General features: G+C 39.9%; 1 protein-coding gene across 3 annotated transcripts in view; it reads right to left on the bottom strand.

The window, feature by feature from the left end:
• The window catches only part of osbpl8 (oxysterol binding protein-like 8), a 227,818-nt gene that overhangs the window by 49,380 nt on the left and 157,809 nt on the right, over window positions 1-20,629 (bottom strand). For all 3 annotated transcript variants that reach the window (XM_059977553.1, XM_059977554.1, XM_059977556.1), the window contains 10 exons: window positions 18,971-19,051; window positions 17,374-17,475; window positions 13,156-13,359; window positions 12,004-12,088; window positions 9,085-9,253; window positions 7,284-7,530; window positions 5,070-5,254; window positions 2,875-2,956; window positions 2,306-2,404; window positions 1,180-1,276 (listed from right to left, as the gene is read on the bottom strand). In XM_059977553.1, the coding sequence (XP_059833536.1) occupies window positions 1,180-1,276; window positions 2,306-2,404; window positions 2,875-2,956; window positions 5,070-5,254; window positions 7,284-7,530; window positions 9,085-9,253; window positions 12,004-12,088; window positions 13,156-13,359; window positions 17,374-17,475; window positions 18,971-19,051 (1,351 nt within the window). The remainder of the gene's footprint in view (window positions 1-1,179; window positions 1,277-2,305; window positions 2,405-2,874; window positions 2,957-5,069; window positions 5,255-7,283; window positions 7,531-9,084; window positions 9,254-12,003; window positions 12,089-13,155; window positions 13,360-17,373; window positions 17,476-18,970; window positions 19,052-20,629) is intronic.

Here is a 20,629-nt window from a genome sequence, read left to right as displayed (position 1 = left end):
TCCGGGACATCCCTCTTCTATTACTACCACTGACGAGGTGGTACAGGAGCCTGAAGTCCCACACTCAATGTTTAAGGAACAGCTTCTTCTCCTCCGCCATCAAATTTTTGAACGGTCCATGATCCATGAACACTATTTTATGATTCCTATGACTTTACGTTATTTATTTTGTAACTTATAGTAATTTTACATCATCACACTACTGCTGCCAAAAACTGGGTTCTCTGGTTTTCTCCCATATTCCAAAGACTTAGGTTGATTGGTCATATAGGTGTAACTGGGCTGTAAGGGCCTGTTAGTGTACTGGATCTCTAAAATAAAACAACAAACTGCATGACATATAAGTCAGTAAAAATACACCTGATTTGGATTATTCTGACTGTGACAGGGGCCTCTGCTGTATCTGCCTTCCTCCTGAACTGTGACCTCTCTACTACAGTGCAGCCGGCTTTGGGGCAGTATAGTGGTTAGCACGACCCTACTACAGCTTGGGTGTCAAAGTTCAGAGGTCAATTCCAGTGTCCTCGAAAAGGAGTTTGTATGTCCTCCCTGTAAACATGTGGGTTTCCTACGGGTACTCTGGTTTCCTCCCATAGTCCATAAATTGTACCCGCTCGTAGGTTAATTGGTTATTTTAAATTGTCCTGTGATTAGGCTGCGGTTAAATAGGTGGGATGTTGGGCCAGAAAGACCCGTTCCATGCTGTGCCGCTAAATAAATGGCTTACAACTCATCTATTTGCAAGCTCTGCTCCTGCATGGTCAGCACAGAGCTCTCTCGTCACCACTTCTCACCCACAGTTCCCACGTTCTCTGGACCATTCTTGGCAAATTCCACCAGCAACCACTAAGATATTTGATCACCTGACACACATTCTCCCCAACCCTTTCTGCATTTTTTAGGGGCTGTTTCCCCAGCTACTCCCTGCCACATCTTCCAGCGCTAACAAAGCATGCCCATAGTGCTCAGCCACCATCCCTTCTACCTCCCGTGCACATGGCAAACTGTTAATATACTCCTTACACTCTATTTTCAGTCTGACCTGGGACTGAAATCAAGCTTTTCCCTAACACTATTCTCCAACATTGTAAAGCATGGTTCATCCAATGTTTTTGATGCGAAACGATCCACTTATAACAGTGTCTGTATCAATGCACTTGCAAGGAAACCAAAACTCACCGTAAAACTTTGATTTGGCCAAGATGCTACCACAGATGCAGAATCCATCCTTTCTATTACTTACATAAAAGGCAGACACAGGTGGATGGTGAGATACCTATTGCATAAAAGGCAAGTCAGTACAAAGCAAACTTAGCTGAGCACATATCAACAGTTGTGTAACGGTTAGTGTAATGATATTACAGCACCAGCGACCCGGGTTCAATTCCAGCCTGGGACTAAGGAGTACGTACATTCTCCCCATGTCCGTGTGGGTTTCCTCCAGGTGCTCTGGTTTCCTTCCACATTCCAAAGATGTACGGGTTCGTAGGTTAACTGGTCACATGGGTATGACAGGGTGGAGCAGGCTCATTGGGCTGCAAGGGCCTGCTACCTTGTTATATATCTAATTCATGATTCAAGATTGTTCAATGTCATTTCCAGTACTCAAGTGTAAAGGTGAACAGAACAATTGTTACTCTAGCACAGACGCTGCACAAAAATAACACAATAAGATAAAGAACACAATAATAAAAAAATACATTATATAAAAATACATAAGATAGATTGATTGTATGCGCATAAAGTGATGTGAGGCACAGAAGTGTCTGTACATTAAGTGAATCTGACAGGAAATGATAAAATAGCGATGGTGGGGGTGTGGAGGGGTGGGCTAGTGGGTGGAGAGATTGATCAGCATCACTGGTTGGGGAAGGGAACTGTTTTTGAATCTGGTGATTGGTGTGGGTGCTACAGAAGGTGTAATGATGCCCACTGTTGGTCGGTTTTGACCACGAATGTTGCGTCCCAGCTGTCTAGGTGATACACGAGCCAGTATGCAAGCTACGCAGTGCAATATGGAGAGCAAGCTGTTGCCCGTGCAGCAGGGTCCCCCTCTCCGTGCAGTTGATCAATCCAAAGGCAGGTAGTTGCAACAATACTTAAAAGACACTTGGCAGGTACGTGGATAGGAAAGGTTGAGCGAATATGGGATAAACACAGGCAAATGGGAATCTTGATTGGCATGGTCCAGAGGGCTGAGGGCTGAAGGGCCTACTTTTCTGCTGTGTGACTCTCATTCTAGCATACTATAGTTAGGCAATAATGTGTGTGAAGGATATCCTAGAAGTGGATCATTTTCTTATACCTGTTCGGCGATGTAAAATGTCCTGCTGTTGCCTTTTGGATGAATCCACATACACCGGAATGTTTCACCAATAATTGGATTGTATGGTTTCTTCAGGCCCTTACCATAGAAAGAAAAAGACTTACAAAGCCGAGAATTTGACCACAAAACTTTGGAAAAAGAAGTTAAAAGGTTATATCCATTTAAAATTCTATCAAAAATTTGATTAATTTATGCAGTGGGAATAAATGAAGTTCAGCAATTGCTATTTGATAGTTATACTATACAAACACACCCACTCCTTCTGAATGAAGACCTTCACCCTCTTGGCTTTAGCATTTCAGATTCTATAACATTACTGTAAAATGGCAAATTGGTTTATTATTGTCATAAGTACTAAGGTACAGTGAAAAACTCTAAACACAAGAGATTCTGCAGGTGCTGGAAACTGGAAAACTTTGTTTTGCATGCCATCCATGCAGATCATGTCATCACATCAGTGCACTGAGGAAACAGTAACTGAATGCAGAATGAGTTACAGAGAAAAAGATCTTTTTAACACTGAAGGAAATCTGTTTTGGAAAACAAACCTTTGGTTTTTTGTAGAAGCCGGACAAGTACCACCTCACAACTTTCTTCAAACGTTGGTAAGGGTTTTCCTCAGTGGCTGCGCTACAAGAAACAAACACTTCAGCATCACACAAAACAACAAATAGAAATAAAATAATTACATGTAAATTTAAAATAAAATTATACATAATAATTTACTTTGTGGTTTTTATATAATCTTCAAATCTCATTAACCTAGAGGAAAATATGAAGCCTAAGTTGCAGTATCAGGTGCTGTTTTATGTGATATCAATAAGATTGAAAGACTGCAGAGTGTCACGTCAACAAAAATACTCAAAAGCTTCTACAGATGTACCATGGAAAGCATTCTGACAGGCTGCATCACTGTCTGGTATGGTGGGTGGGGGGGTGGCAGGAGCTACTGCTCTATTTAGTCAGCTCCATCTTGGGTACTAGCCTATACAGCACCCAGGACATCTTCAAGAAAGGTAGCATCCCAGCACCCAGGGCATGTCCTTTTCTCATTGTTACCATCAGGGAGGAGGTACAGAAGCCTGAAGGCATACACTCAGTGATTCAGGAACAGCTTCTTCCCCTCTGCCATCCGATTCCTAAATGGACATTGAACCCAGGAATGCTTCCTCACTTTTTAATATATTTTTATTTTAGCACTACTTTTAATCTATTCAATATACAAATACTGTGTTTGATATATTGATTTATTTTTTATTATTATTAATTTTTCTTCTATATTAATGTATTGCATTGAACTGCTGTTGCTAAGTTAACAAATTTCACAAAGCATGCCGGTGATAATAAACCTGATTCTGATTCTGAGAAATTTTACAAGGATGTTGCTCAGTTAGAGGGAAAGGTTGAATAGGTTAGTACTTTATTCCCTGGATTGTAGGAGATTGAAGGATAGATTTGATAGAGGTATACAAAATTATGAAGGGTACAGATAGGGTAAATGTAAGCAGACTTTTTCCATTGAGGATGAGTGAGACTAGAACGAGAGTTCATCGGGTGAAAGGTGAAATGTTTAAGAGAGACATGAGGGGGGAAGTTCTTCACTCAGAGGGTGATGAGTGTAGAACAAGTTGCCAGCAGAAGTGGTGGATGCAGATTTGATTTCAACAGTTAAGAGAAATTTGGATAAGTACATGGATGGGAGGGATATGGAGGGCTATGACCCAAGTGCAGGTTGATGGGACTAGGCACAGACTATATAAGACAAAGGGCCTGCTTCTGCGCTGTAGCGCTTTATCCGTCTGAAAAGTGTAAGGACTACGAATTGAGCTCTGCAACTAGCATCCATCATAACATTCTCTGGAAGCTAAAACTACAGCTGAAGCCTGGCCCCAGGCTTTAGTCGTGTTGTGAAGAATTTGTGTGTTTCAGATCAAAGTTAAAAGTACATTTATTATCACAGTATATATACATTATACAACCCTGAGATTCATCTCCTTACAGGCAGCCACAAAACAAAGAAACTCAAAAGAACACATTAAAAAAAAGATTATCAAACAGTTAATGTGCAGAGAGAGAGAGAAAACAAATCATGCAAGCAATAAAGTAAGCAAATAGCATTCAGAATAGAAGTGAACCCATAGACACGAAGCCCGGAGCAGCCGGATCAGGCCTCAGCTTCAGGCCCAGTTCATGCAGAGCCGAGTAAGTGTTGCGGAGCAGTGAGCAGAACTGGCCTGACCCTTGTTTCTTGTTCCAGCACCCTGACTTTTCAATCCATCGGGCCATGCGTTTAAATTGTCCAAACATTGGACCGTTTCTCACACTGTCGCATCGATATGTGATATGCTTAAGTGAAGACCATAATTATCATTAGTGCTCACTAGTCAGGAAGGGTCATGGGGTGGTAGTATAGAAATTACATACAAATTTCTGGAGACCCAAAGCTCATCAAGTTAAAGGATGCACCATTTAAAATCATAACAAGAGCAGGAAATGGCGATGTGATCAAATGAACCCACTCCACTATTCGATAAACTTAATGAAGATCCAGTATATCAAGATCACTTTTTAAAAATCTACCCTTTGTACCTTCTCAGCCAAAGATAGCATTGTGACTATGTCACCTGTGTAGAAGCATGAAAAAAATAGAAGAATGTAGCAAGAGTTTGGGATAATAAAGGACAATCATCTATGGATAAATAGTAACTTGGAGGTTGTGTTGTGGGAAAGCAAATACACTCACTCCGACAGAAAATCCGCATGATAGTAATAATCTGATAGCTTGTCTAAGAAAGAACGAGGCTCCAAGATAAATGTCGGCAGTACAACTTTTGAGAGATCCATTCCTGGCCGAACTTGTTTCAGTAGAGTCCAAATCAGACTTTTGTTCTCTTCGGATACAATTTCTGTCTGAGACTCATCACCCATCTAAATTATTCAGAGATATAAAAAATTAAGAGCTGGTATTAGAAGGAGAGGTTTGGAGGAGGAAGGACGGTGAAAAAATTGCTCTCAGATTTTACCATTTCATGGTGTAAATAACAATTGTCAGTAAAGGCATAATTTAATAAATATGCGGTAGATGTCGGCGGCATTCTCTAAAGTGCATGAAAACAAACAAGTCTGCAGATGCTGCAATCTGGAACAAAAAAATCTAGGAAAACTGAACAAGTCAAGCATCATCTGAGGTTTTTGATTACTACGGGTGCCAATGATTATGGGGAGAAGGCTAGAGAATGGGGTTGAGAGGGAAAATAAATCAGCCATGATGGAATGGACCCAATGGGTTGAATAGTCCAATTCTTCTCTGATATCTTATGGTCTTATCTGTGGAGGTAGAAGGTGCGAGTCTATGTTTCAGGTTGAGATTTTACAGCAGAAAAGGGAAGAGGAGAGCTTGCCAGAATATAGCAGAATAGTTAGGGGTAATGGGACAGAGGCAAGTAGGTGATTGGTGGAATGGAATGGAATGGAGGAGGAGACAATGGGCTGGTGAAACCAGGTAGGTGGAGGTGGATGGGACAGTGACCAGTTGGTAATAGGTGGAACCAGATGGGGAGGGGATGATGAGCAGATAGGACAAAGTGGACAAAGGGGGGTGGGTGAGAGATGAAGAAAGGGGAAGTAAACTAGGTGAATGGGAGGGCAACACATGGGGTGTGGATTATGTAAAACTCGCAGATACAACATTAATAGCATTGGGTTGTGGACTATCCAAGTGGAAGATAAACTCTAAATGGTGCTTGTAGAAAAGTCCTATTAATAACAAACCCAGTTATTTTTCAATCTCTACACAGTACCAAAAATAAAACAGTCGGTAACAGGGTCTTGGGGATTAACTGCAGAAAGCTGGGTCAATAAACCCACCACCTGTGGATTTCCATTACGTTAACCGGGAGGGAAATGAGTTCCACCAGCAGCAATAGTTTCAGCTGAAGCTTTGGCTCCTGGACCATTTACTCGCTGAGGGCCTGGACTGAGATACACAGGGAGTGAGGGCCAAACTTTTCTCTACAATAAGCTTAAGCTCTGCCATTCAGCAATGAAATAGAAAGTTACTTGTTTTAATTGGATTAAAATTCACCACAAAGGCTTCTTGATTTGACCAATTAGTGCCTTAGGATTTACACTTGCTGCCAACTTACATATCACTTTTGAGCAATTTCCTGTCCTTTGGTTATAATAGTTCAATTAAGTATTGTCTGCCTTCTGTTCCAGTTTGGGTGTATTGATCATTGGGTGGCATGTTAGCATAGCTGTTAGTGTAATGCTATTATATCACCAATGATCGGGGTTCAATTCCACCGCTATCTCTCAGGAGTTTGCATGTTCTTTCTGTGTCTGTGTGGGTTTTCTCTTATATTCCAAACGATGCAGGGGTTAGTAAGTTGAAGGGATGCCATATTGAGGTCAGAAGCATAGCAACATTTGTGGTGTGCCCCCAGCACAACCTCGGACTGTTTTGACCCTTGATGCAAATGACATATTTCACTATATGTTTCAATGTACATATCATAAATAGAGCTAATTTTGTTTAGAATTACTTTATACTGGTACTAGGTGCAGAAACATTCCATTTCACAGTAGAAACAAGCAACTTCTTCCTATAAGGAGACAGGGATGTTAGAGGTAAGTTCTTTACACAGACTGGTGAGTGCGTAGAACGCCCTGCCGGGGTGGTGATAGAGGCTGATGTATCAGGGACATTTATGAAACTCTTAGATGAGCAAGCAGATGACTGAAAAATGGAGGGCTATGTAGGCGGGAAGATTGATTTTAGAATAGGTTAAAAGGTTGGTGCAAAATTTTGTGCCTAAGGGCCTATACTGTGCTGCAGTATTCTACAAATATGGACATTAAAACAAATTGCAAAACAATAGTATCACTGACCAGTATAAGTATCATACTTCATTTTCATTTTGGTAAGGTATGTCGATATGATGTGATACTCTCTTACCTCTCCCAATTCTTCATGAGCTTCTTCCACGTAAGTGGTTTCCTTTACGATATCTATTGGCTCAAGGTCAGTATGCAGAACATCCTGTTTCTCTGAGATGTCAGAGTCACTTTCCTCACTTTTACCACTTTTCTCCAGTGGATCATTGTCAGATTCCTCGTGGTCTGGCTCATTCTCTCTGTCGGATTTATCCGAGTACAGGTCATGATCTCTGAAGTGCTGCTGTTCAATCTCACTTTCATTTAACCTAAAAATGTACATTTTATTCACTGTCAATTAGGTTTTCTACAATTGCACTTTACTGCTGCTACAAAACAACAGAAATGTGGCATATAGGTTAGTGCATCTCCTTGCAGCACCAGCTGTAAGATTGGGGTTTGATTCTCGCCCCTGTCTGTAAGGAGTTTGTACGTTCTTCAGTTCAATGTTGAGGTGAGTGAAGTTATCAATGCTGGTTCAGCAGCCTGATGGTTGAGGATGGTATCTGTTAAGATCAATTTAACCCTTCCCTCCCACATAGTCTTCTGATTTTATTTCATCCATGTGCCTATCTAAGACTCTTTTAAATGTCCCTGATGCCTCCACCACCCCTGACAATTGACTCCACTCACCTATCACTCTGTAAAATAATCTACCTGTGACAAAACCCGACATGTATGTTGGATTGGTCTGTAAAATTGTTATTTTTCTTTTAGGTTAACATACCTATGCTTGTTTGTGGTTTTATATAATTACCTATATACACTGAGAGTAGGTCGTGGTCTTCTACTACTATAGCCCATCCAATCCAAGGCTTGATGTGTTGTGCATTCAGAGATGCTCTTCTGCACACTACTGCTATAACACATGGTTATTTGAGTTACTGTTCCTTCCAGTCAGCTTGAACTAGACAGGCCATTCTCCTTTGACCTCACTCATTACAAGGCATTTTGCCTACAGAACTGCCACTCATTGGATGTTTTTTTGTTTATCACTCCATTCTTTGTAAACACTAGAGACAGTGTGCACAAAATTTCCAGGAAATCAGCAGTTTCTTAGATACGCACACCACCCCATCTGGCACCAACGATCATCAAAGTCAGTTTGATCACATTTCTTCCCTATTCTGGTGTTTGGTCAGAACAACAAGTGAACCTCTTAACCATGTCTGTACTGAGTTGCCACCACATGATTGGCCAATTAGATATTTGCATTAACGAGCAAGTATACAGGTGTACCTGATAAAGTGGCCACTTAGCCACTAATTGTTCAGTGAGTTTTTCAGTGGTTACAGTCACCTCTGTATTTTTCTGAAAACTTCATGGTTTCAGTGGTGGGTGTCACTTTATTTGAATTAATTAACAGTTATTTGTTGGAATTTCAGTGGAATCCACACCACCTTTCTTTGCTCTCTTTCCTTCCCCTCTCACTTTCTCCATTTCCTCTCCTCATGCTTCTCCCTTTGTTCCTGTACCATTTCATAAAACAATTGTAAGCAACAAGATTTATGCCTCATACTCGACTTCGAAGAACCTTGGGATTGCAAAAGCAACAGGATCCAACACTTACCACCAATCATCTTAAAATTATGTCCCCTCGTAGCAGCCCTCACAATTATAGGTATTTTCTAAATGTATCTCTGTAAAATGCATATTACCATATTAACACAGCTCTAGCATGGAAACTCTTTGATAACAGGAGAATTAAGAAGAAAGTACACTTGCCAGTTCATATTAACCCCTCCTGCCTAAATGTAAACTACCAAACACATGAGGAATGTCCCAACAGCCACTCATTATCCAGTGAACAACAAGCAACTTACTGGTCGTGTTCGGGGCTTTGCAGAGGATTTGCTCGCAGCAGCCCAAAGAGGGCAACGTGACAGCCCTCTGAGGAGTTTAGATCATATTCTTTGCCTTCTCTAATTGTAGTTCGCTTTAGGAGACTAGAACACTTCAGAGCAAGTTCCAAAGCATCCATCCAACATCTTCCTGCAAAAGAAAAGATGCACATTACTAACATCTAAGGAAGTTCAATGTCTTGAACCATTGTTTCTCCAACCATTATAAGGCATGTCTGTATTCACTGGAGTTTAGAAGAATGAGAGGGGATCTCATTGAAACCTATTGAATAGTGAAAGGCCTAGACAGAATGGATGTGGAGAGGATGTTTCCTTTAGTAAGGAAGGTGTAGGACCTGAGGGCACAGCCTAAGAATAGAGGGATGTCCGTTTAGAACGTGAGATTACTTTTGAATTTATAGTCTTTTAACATCTTTGGACTATTTTTATTGTGCCAATGGTCTGTTTTTTTTTTATCAATTATGCTATTGTTTGCACTGTTGTAACTATATGGTTTTGTGCAGGTCTTGTAGCTTTAGTTTTTGGTCTTGGTGGATTTGGAGCTCCTTTCCAGGGAATGCGCTAGATGGAGACGCGATATTAATACGCAGCAGCCTCTCTGGACTCTGGATTGGGGATTGCCAAACGTTATGTGGATTTTCTGGTGTAGTCTGTTTTGTCATATGCTTTTGTGATATCATTCTGGAGGAACGCTGTCTCATTTTTTAAATGCATTGCATTTGTGGTTTCTAAATGACAAATAAACTGAATCTGAATTTGAATCTGATAAGTAATTTCTGTAGCTAAAGGGTGGTGAGACTGTGGAATTCATTGCCACAGATGGTTGGAGAGGCCAGGTCATTGGGTATATTTGAAGTGGAGGTTTATAGGTTCTTGATTAGTAAGGGAGAAGGCAGGAGAATGGGGTTGAGAAGGAAAATAAATCAGTCATGACAGAATGGCAGAACAGACTGGATGGGCTGAATGGCCTAATTCGGCTTCTATGCCTTATGGTACATGGGTTCAGACTCTGCTTGATCTGCTGATTGTTCTTATTTCAGATTTCCAGTATGCCCTGAGTGTGCAGGCAAATGGGGGTACTTCTAAATAAACAGGTTCAAATTTTTAGCAACAAAATGTTGGAGAGACTCAGCAAGTCAGGCAACATCTATGGAGGAGATAATAGTCAGTGTTTTGGCCTAAGATCCTTCATCAGGACTGGAAAAGGAGGGGAAAAACATTTTAAACATTCTCTTTGATGGAGGAAAATAAACCATCAGTGGTTCAGACTGAGATCTTTAATCAGGACTGGAAAGGAAGATTGGGGTGGGGGGGGGCGGTGAGAGAGAGGAGTACAAGCTGATGGTGGTAGCTGAGACCAGGTGAGGGGGAAGGTGGGGTAGGTGGTGGAGGAGGGATGAAGTAAGAAACTGGGAGGTGGAAGAGGTAAAAGGCTGAAGAGGAAAGAATCTGATGGAAAAGACAGTGTACCATGGAAAAGACAGTGGACCATGGAAAAAAGGAGGAGGGGAACCAGAGGGACATGATGGGCAGGTGAGGTGTAAAGAAGGGGTGGGTGAGATGGTAACCAGAATGGGGAATGGTAAAAGAGAGGAGGGGGTAGAAATACCAGAAGTTGGAGAAATCGATGTTCATGCCAGCAGGCTGAAGCCTAACCTGATGGAATATTGGCTGTTGCTCCCCAATCCGAGTTGGAGGTTCAAATGTTATAAGTTCCTCATATATTCTTGTATTTCCTTACAATGTTGGAGATCATTTGGCCCATCGAGTCTATGTTAGCTCTGAAAGGCATCCCATCAATCCCATTCCCTCACAATTTGTGAGACCTATTCTCTCGTACATGCCGATCAGTGTGTTCCCCCCCCCCATTCTTCCACCTGCATTGGGGGCAATTTACAGCAGTAGTTAGGGCAGTATGGTAGCATAGTGGTTAGCATTCGCTATTACATCACCAGTGACCCAGGTTCGGTTACCTCCATAGTCTGTAAGGAGTTTGTACGTTCTCCCCATGTGTGTGTTTCCTTCAGGTGCTCTGGTTTCCTCCCACCTTCCAAAGATGTAGGTTAATTGGTCACATGGGTGCAACTGAGCCAGAACGGCCTATTACTGTGCTGTATCTCTACATTAAAAAAATAACCTACTAGTCAAAGTGTCTTTAGGATGTGGGAGCAAACTGGAGAATCCTAAGGACACTAACACTATCACAGTGAGCGGGTGCTATTTCCACGAAGACAGCACTGGAGTATTCTGGTTGCTGGAATGTTTTCTGCTTTCTCCATGTTATTCAGTCATATCAAACACATCCAGCAATTCACTGTATTGCTTGATCAGACTTGATAATGTGTAGAAAGTAGAAATAAAACCCCTAAAGCATCACAGGGTAATAAAACATGTTGAAGCATAACAATGACTTATTTTCTATGAGAAATAAGCAGTGTCATGGCAATTTACTGTAACTCAGCACCAAGATTTAATTGTGATCAGATACAGGCTTGTTGAAAGCCAGAGGATCACGGCTAGCAATAGATTAGAAAAATAGCTGGAGATCTGAAACATAAGCAGAAAATACCGCTGAAAGTACCCAGCAGGTCGGGCAGTATCTGTGCAGAGCAGTCAAAGTTTCATGTCCTGATCCTTCATTGGAACAGGTTAGCTCGCAGACTCCAATGAGTTTCACTCAAGAATTTCCATCTCTTACTTACAGGATTACACATTTTTAAAAAACTTGCCAAAGGAAAAAATGCTGCAAGAAATGTTTTTTCAATTGAAAATGTATATCATAACGTTGATCACATTTTTATTCAGTTACTCCATTAATTCAACTCATAAGATTAACTGAACGTTCCAAGAAAAAGAGATTTCTTTTATGTAAGTTCTTACCATCAGATTCTGAAGCAGCTCGAAATATCAGGTAACTACTGGGCAACGGCTGAGTTATAGATCCAACAGCTTCACCTTTTGGACCCTTCAAAACAAATTTGGATCATATGTGCTGAATATCGTATACTTTGAATAAGTAAAGCCTTATTAAATGGACAAAGACCAGGGCTATTTGTAGGTTATGTGCCACTCAAAGAAATCTTTAAAATTACGAAAATATCTAAAACTTTGACAAACTTCTACAGATGTGTGGCAGAGAGTATCTTGACTAGTTGTATCATGGGCAGAAATGGACACACCAATACCAGGAACAGAAAGGTCTACGGAAAATGGTAGACCTTTTCCGTCCTTCTCACCATTAAGCACATCTGCTTGGAGAACTAACACAAGAAAGCGGCATCCATTATGAAGGACCCCCACCATCCAGGCCAGGCTCTCTTCTCTCTACTACTATCAGGCAGGAGGTACAGGAGTCTTAGGTCCTACACAATTAGCTTCAGGAAACAGAAAATTACAATATTTAATTTATGAATCATGAACTTAATAACAGCTCTCTTTCTGAATAATGTTACTTGCACATGCAATATTGTAAAACCTCAAGACCAGTTTCTGAACATTTGGTCTATAGCACGGTCTATATCTACATCTGCAAACACAAACTGCTTAGCATCCAAACCTCCTTGATGAGTAGTGATTATGAGTAGGATAGTGAGCTGCTTATTGTTTACCTGTGCTATGTACTACATGCACTTTGAATTCAAAGTCAAAGGTCATAAGAAATTTATTATCAAAATACATAACCATATACAATCCGGAGGTTCATTTTTTTGTGGGCATTCACAGTAAGTACAAGAAACACAACAGAATCAGTGAAAGACCACCCCCAACAGGACAACAACCAAAGTGCAAAATACAACAAAGTGTGCAAACACAAAAGGAAGAGAAAAATATTAATAATTATAGTATTAGACAATTAAACAGAAAAGCATTTTATTAACTTACTTGTAGTAATATTGTATTTGCACTGTGTGTGCTATGAGTTTTGTGGGTGCACTGTGGCCTGGAAGAACACTGTTATGTTTGATTGTATATATGCACAATCAGATGACAATAAACTGAATTTATGGAGAGAAAAAAGATGAAGCAACAAACCTTCACAGCCCAAATGGACTGTTCCAAGGGATGGAAGACTTTAAAACAGAAACCATCCTTCTTTGATGGCCTTTCAATGAGTTCACAGGCATTCAAAAGCACTGTTCCCACCCACTGGCCGTTCTTTGGAGTTTTGTAGATCAGTAAAACACCAGGCTTCAGGACGCACCACAGTTTTGTCCAACTCTTCAACGTTCCACGAATCTGACAAAAGATGAAGTGAATTTTTGTTTAGCTAAAATAAATTGCCCCAAGAAATATGAATAAAAGTACAATTCATATTTTCAGCATTACTGCATCAAAAAGTTACATATCAATTTTCAAAGAATTTGAATTAAAATAACCTGCCTTAAAGCTAAAAACATACATCCTTTCCCAATAGTCAATGAATGATCTTTTCCCTCATAGTCAAATCTATCAAGAGAGCTTGATAAATGCACAGTCTAATGACCAGAATTCAAGTATTATTTACAAGTTATCTGGTCCACCATGATACAATTGTCACATCCCTCGGATATTGAAAGAAACCTTACTCTATTGACTGGTAACACAATAGACACTGTTGATTCATTAACCATTTATTCTGAAGTCCAATATATATTCAGTGGATCCTGGTTTATTGGGCCAATGGTTAATTGGGACAGCCGCTTATTTGGGACAACTCTTAAAGAACAAAAACAAATCGATAACTATCCGGATTCTCTTCCGTTATTTGGGACACTGTGCTGCTTAATTGACGCAGGAGACTGTTGTCAAACAGGTTCTAACTAGCATCAGTCACATGCTATTTGCATGACCGTTAAGACATTAAACTGGGCTTCGAGTAAACAGTTTTTAAAATAGCATCAGTTGCGTGCGTTTGTGTTCAAAAACCAGCGATTTTTTTTGTCACTGATAGTTGGTGAGAAATAAGCAGTAAGACAATTCTGAATTGTTCTGCTCACTGTGGTTTCAAGCATTCAGGATTGGAAAATGAAATGATTTCACTACCTTAACAAATTCAGAATTATGAGGAATTTGAAGTATCCACAATCATCTTGAATGTTACAATGAACATGAGATTTGAAGGATGCAATCGCCGAAAGGATTGTATGAAGACAGTCCATTATTTACACTAGGTGACTAGTTGTCTGCCCTGATTTTGTTCATTTACAATCAAAAGAATGCAATGCGGATAAATTCCTCCATTGATAAGTACTAGGAACTCACAAACAGTTTGAAAATACTGTAGTAGGATTGGTAGTGTTCTAATTTGTTCTGTGTTTCACTTAATTACATCATTTGTTACTCGGTTTGTTTTTTTTTAAATATATCTTTTTAACCTTTTCCATGAAACTTGGGGCACACATAAATAACACTGCATATTTCCTTGGTGATAACAGCACAATGTCAATCTTTGATTTTCTGGTTTTCCAGAAGCAAAAAGATGCCAGACAGGTTTTTGGATAAAAAAGGTTCCTAGCTTTAAAACTATCAGGCTAGGGAGAGTAACAAAAAGATATAAAGTATCACAATGTATATATTTGAGAGAAATAAGAAAAAGAAAAAACGAATTAGAAGTGAGGAAAAAATAGAGAAATAAAAAAATAGAGTGGTGATGTTAGAGTAACATGTCACTCCATCAGCAACTTCTCTGTCTCCCTATATATCGGACTGCAGATGTTAAACACTATTCTGACTAATGCTTTTCAAATATTGTATGTCTACAAGTTATTGGTTAAATAATATGGATGATTTTGTATCAATTCATTAACTACCAATACAATTTCCATTTACTCAAACAGAAATGGATTCAATACTCTATATAGTCATGTTCAGAAAATGGATACATTTATCCAATAGCTTGTCCAATGATTTAAAGCAGGGATGGCCAACCTATGGTGCATTGCACCCCAGTGATAATAATAAAAAAGTAAGCCTACTCATGCAAAAAGTATTAACCAAGAACCGATTTGTAGAAAAAAAATCTGTAACAGGAATTCAAGTAGCTTAGAGCTAGAAATGGGTTTTACTGAGAATAAATCTAAAACTTAGCAATTATTTTTAGCGATTTTATTATTTTGTGCACATCTTTTGGTGAATGTTATCTTCTTTCACATTAATCTGTTTTCAATTTAAAAAATGTTCAATGAGTCAAACTATGAAGAAGGACTTTTGTTCTGCAGTCGTTCCGTAACTGTTCAATACACGTTTGATAGTTGTTTGATTCTGAGGCGCCAGGCATCGCAGGTTTTTTTTTACAATTGACACTTGTGCGCTACTGCGTTGTACTTTGTCCTTTGTGAACATCTGGTTTTGTACTTTTTTGAAAATTAAGCCTTGTTTTTACATTCAGTTACCATCACAGTGCAAAAGAAAATGAGCAAAAGAAAAGCAGAAAGTAATAGTAAGCATGAATTCAATGAACAGTGGGAAAATGAGTTCGTATTTATAGCGGGTCTGTCAGGAAAACCGTTGTGCATTGTTTGTGAAAACACTTTCTCACCTAATAGAAGACATGATCTTAAAAGACACTAAAACACAACATCAGACTGAAATAGAAGGAAAACTGAAGCTGGTGCTTGGGTCTGAGTTACGGAAAGAATATGTGATTAAGAAAAAGGAAGAAATCAAAAGAAGACAAAATATATTTGTTAAAATTCTCATTAAGTACTGTATATCTTGTATTTATATTAAATCAATATATCATGTAAAATGCTAAATATGTCTATATTAACACATTTTTACAATAATTGAATGGGGGTACAAGAGTTGTATGGCGCATCTGAACTCATGCGTGAAAAAATTGACGCTGGAATGTAAAAGGTTGGCCACCCTTGACCTAAAGGGTGATAGCGAGAAAAAAACAATAAGTCACAATGTCACAAAGCACAGAATGAAGCTTTTCAGCCCACCACACCCACGCTATCCATCAAGTATTCATTACTTGAATCCCCTTTATCAACATGGACGATGGATAACTAGTCCTTCAGATCCATGTATTTTTATTACATGCACATCGAAACATACAGTAAAATATGGCATTAACATTAATAACCAACACAATTTAAGAATATGCTGAGGCAGCCAGTCAGTGTTGCCACACATTTCAGCACCAACATGGCATGCCCATAATTTCTTGCTGGTCCATTGATCATTGTGGGCCACAGGATCTGTTCTGGGCGCAACACACTAAGGGAATCATAAAGGAGCTCTACTTCATTCAGAATATGAGGAGATTTGGCATGTCATCAAAGACCGTGAAAAGGGTGATAGAAGCACTGAGCATCTATGTTTTTAACTGCTAATCGGTTAACTAATAATTAAGTCTGCTTTGTGTAAACAGAAGAAAATTAAGAATTTGCATTATATCATTAATCAGAATCAGATTTAATATCACCAGCATATGTTGTGAAATTCGTTAACTTTGTCAGCAGTACAATGAAATACATGATAAATAAATAGAGAAAAAATACTGAATTACAGTAAGTATATATACATGTCTATTAAATAGTTAAATTAAAATAAATAGTGCAAAAAAAAGAAATAAAAATAGTACTGAGATCGTGTTCATGAGTTCAATGTCCATTTGGAAATCAGATGGCGGAGGGGAAGAAGCTGTCCCTGAATCACTGAGTGTGTGCCTTCAGGCTTCTGTATCTTCTTCCTTATAGTAACAATGAGCAGAGGGAACATCTTGGGTGGTGGGGTCCTTAAGGATGGATCTTCAAGGAACCGCTCCTTGAAGGTGTCTTGGATACTATAGAGGCCAGTACCCATGACGGAGCTGACTAATATTTATTTATTTCGCAATACAGTGCAGAATAGGCCTTTCTAGTCCTTTGGCCCACGCCACCCCAGCAATGCCACAAACCTGATTAACCCTAACCTAATAACTGGGCAATTTACAATGACCAATTAATCTACCTGGTACATCTTTGGAGGGAGCCCAAGTACCCGGGGAAAACTCATGCATTCCACGGGAAGGATGTATAGAGACCCCTTACAAAATAGCACCGGAACTGAACTCCGAACTCCGGAATGCTCCGAGCTGCAACACCGTGGCCCTAACTGCTACGCAACCGTGGCACCCAAATCTTGGAAAAGAAACAAGAGGCAGGTTATTGTTTTCTGTGCTTGTGATACAATTTAAAATTGGGGATCTTGCATAAACTTGTCAGAGTATGAAGATCTAAATGAACAAAAATGTTTCTGTATAGCTGATAGCTACTCACACACCTTCAGCCAATCAGCCATGACTATAACAGATGGATCAGTAATGCTGCTGAGCAGTTCCTTGGTGGCTCTTTTCTTTTCTTCTCTGTAATTTTTCTTTTGAACCTGAAATTAGAATTTTTTTTGTAACAAAATTACAGGGGCATGGTTTGTAAGCTTGCAGATGACACTAAAATATCACAGACACAGAAGAAGGTTATAAAAAATTGCATGACATCTTGATCAGTTACGTAAGTGGGCCAAGGATTGGCAAATAACTTTCAATTCAGATAAATGAAAGGTGCTGCATTTTGGAACACACACAAAATGCTGGAGGAACTCAGCAGATCAGGCAGCATATTCCTCTCCATAGATGCTGCCGGATCTGCTGAGTTCCTTCAGTATTTTGTGTGTGTGATTCTCTAGATTTCCAGCATCTACAGAATCTCTCAGGTTTATTATTTGTGTTTTGGAAAGTCAAATCAGATGAGGATATTCACAGTAAAAGTTCACATCAAAGTCAAATTTGAGTTTATTGTCATTTGGACAAGTAATCTATGCAATGAAAACTTACAGCAGCATCACGGTCACACAGCATTAGAGATATAACATACATAAGAAAAAAATAGTGTTGTTGGCAGAATCTCAGATAGTTTACGATTTAATCTTCAGCACAGAATGTGAGCTGTACCGTACTAATTAATTTTTCGTTACAAATGTTGTGTTTCTCAAAATAATACTGATCCTCAGAAGGCAGTCTCTGCATGGTTTGCCTGTGCTACCCTTTCTGTGTTCAAGTGCACATGTACCAGTGTTGGAGGTTCCAGGGGAATAGCGGAATGCACAGTGGCCAATTCCTGAAGACAAACCTTTGCAGCTTCATTGAACATACCAGCAATCTCACTGAACTGAGATTGGATTAAACGTCCTTCGCTTGTCATTAGCAAAAGTCAAAAAATTTTACTTCATCAGTTTGGGCTGGATTCAAATAGAGTTTATTGAGAATTGTGCCGAATTTCACATTCACAGGGAAGGTAGTAATTTACTTGCAGGGACCACAGTGACAATCTTCCCATAGTCGAAACTCTCCCTTTTGCTGCATTTCAATGGTCCCTTATAGTCTTTGGCAGTGTGGCAAATCATAAGCACAAGAGATTCTGCAGATGCTAGAAATCCAGAATAACACACACAAAATGCTGGAGGACCTCAGCAGGTCAGGCAGCATCTATGGAGAAGAATAGTCGACATTTTGGGCCAAGACCCTTCATCAGGACTGGAAAGGAAGAAGGCAGAAGCCCGAATAAGATGGGGGGCTAGTGAAGGTGTTAGGTGATGACAGGTAAGAGGGGAGGTGGGTGGGTGGGAGAGGGGGGATAAAGTAGAGCTGGGAGATGATAGGTGGAAAAGTTAAAGGACTAAAGGAGGAGGAATCTGATCGGAGAAGAGAGTGGACCATTAGTGAAAGGGAAGGAGAAGGGGTACCAGAGAGAATGATAAGCAGGTGAAGAGGAGAAGGATTAAGAGAGGTGCGATAATGGGGAATGGAAAAGGAGAGAAGAAGGGAGAATTTACCAGAAATTGGACAAATCGATGTTGCTCTAATTGTAAAATATAAACTTACCTTAAGAGACTCTTTCTTTGTGAGTTTGCTTCCAGGTGAGACAAGATCCTTTTCCAATCCATTGTATAATTTGGACTCTGACTGTAAATTATAATTTAAACAGAAAATTCCAGTTTTGTAGCGAAAAGAAACGGCAGAGCTGGCTGGTCTCACTGGGGACAAATATTATGTTTGACTGGCCCGAATGTACAGCTGCTTCCTACATTCAGTGGCCACTTTCCTCCTGGAACTAAGAAAGTGGCCACCGAGTGCATGTTTCTGGTCTTCTGCTGCTACAATCCATTCACTTCAAGGTACGACATGTTGCACATTAAGCAATGCTTTCTGCATACCAATGTTATAACATGTGGTTATTTGGTTACTGTCACCTTCCTTCCTGTCAGCTTGAACCAGTCTGGCAATTCTCATCTACGTGAAAATCCCAGGAGGTCAGTGGTTTCTGAGATACTCAAACCACCCCGTCTGGCACTAACAATCATTCCACGGTCAAAGGCACATAGATCACATTTTTGCACCATTCTGATGTTTGATCTGAACAACAGCTGAACCTTTTAACTAGGTCTGCATGCTTTTATGCATTGAGCTGCTGCCGCATGATTGGTTCATTAGATATTTGCATTAACAAGCAAGAATATAAGTGTATATCCTCATGTTTTGTGCCATGGCCCATTGAGTCTTAGTTGCTTTCCAATGATTTTACCAAGAAGAGTAAGGGCAGCAGAACATACAAACATCAGCACCCTCCATGCTAACCTGACTAGCTCCTCCATCATCTCAAATAATCCTGGGAATGAATGGGTTAACATTTGATGAGTGCTTAATGGCTCTGGGCCTGTACTCTGGAGTTCAGAAGAATGGCTGGGGGGGGGGGGGGTGAGATGTCACTATAACCTACTGAATATTGAAAGGCCTAGATAGAGTGGACATGGAGAGGATGTTTCCAATAGTGGGAGAGACTAGGACTAGAGAGCACAGATTCAGAAGGATGTACCTTTAGAACAGAAATGAATAGGAAGTCTTTAGCCAGAGGGTGGTGAATGTGTGGAACTCACTGGCACAGATGGCTGTGCAGGCCAAGTCATTGGGGATATTTAAAGCATCACTTTGAGCCAACAAAATTGAAGGTTATAGAGCTGAAGACATTTGATATAAACAGAGAAATTTGAAAGAATAGAACACAAAATAAGTTAAGTTGCATTTAATATAAAATTCTGTGGCTAAAATGGACTGTGAGAAAGAATGAGTTAGGAGTGGCGGTTTTTGATTTGACATCTCTTCATGAAATCATGCCCAAATTGTGTCGATATTTTTGTACTTGAATCTCTAGTCTGACACCAGAGGCTACAAATAAAATCCCTTTCTTAAAGGCAACAGTGGAACAATGGCACTGGATTATTGATTCCATCAGGAAGATAATGCAGGATTATCTGAACTACAGTTCCAGAGAAGCAGGGTTTTAAATTAGTTTTATTCTGATTAGCAGGGTATCCAATACCAACACTGAGCCTCAAGTTAGCAGCAGCAAAACTTCAAAATCTCAAACACGAGAAAGTCTACAGATGCTAGAAATCCGAACAACACGCACAAAATGCTGGAGGAAATCAGCAGGCCAGATAGCATCTATGGAAAAAAGTACAGTCGACATTTCAGGCCAAAACC

The sequence above is a fragment of the Hypanus sabinus genome, chromosome 8 (assembly GCF_030144855.1).
Source record: "Hypanus sabinus isolate sHypSab1 chromosome 8, sHypSab1.hap1, whole genome shotgun sequence".
Taxonomy (NCBI): domain Eukaryota; kingdom Metazoa; phylum Chordata; class Chondrichthyes; order Myliobatiformes; family Dasyatidae; genus Hypanus; species Hypanus sabinus.
This window is presented reverse-complemented; position numbering and strand designations above follow the sequence as displayed.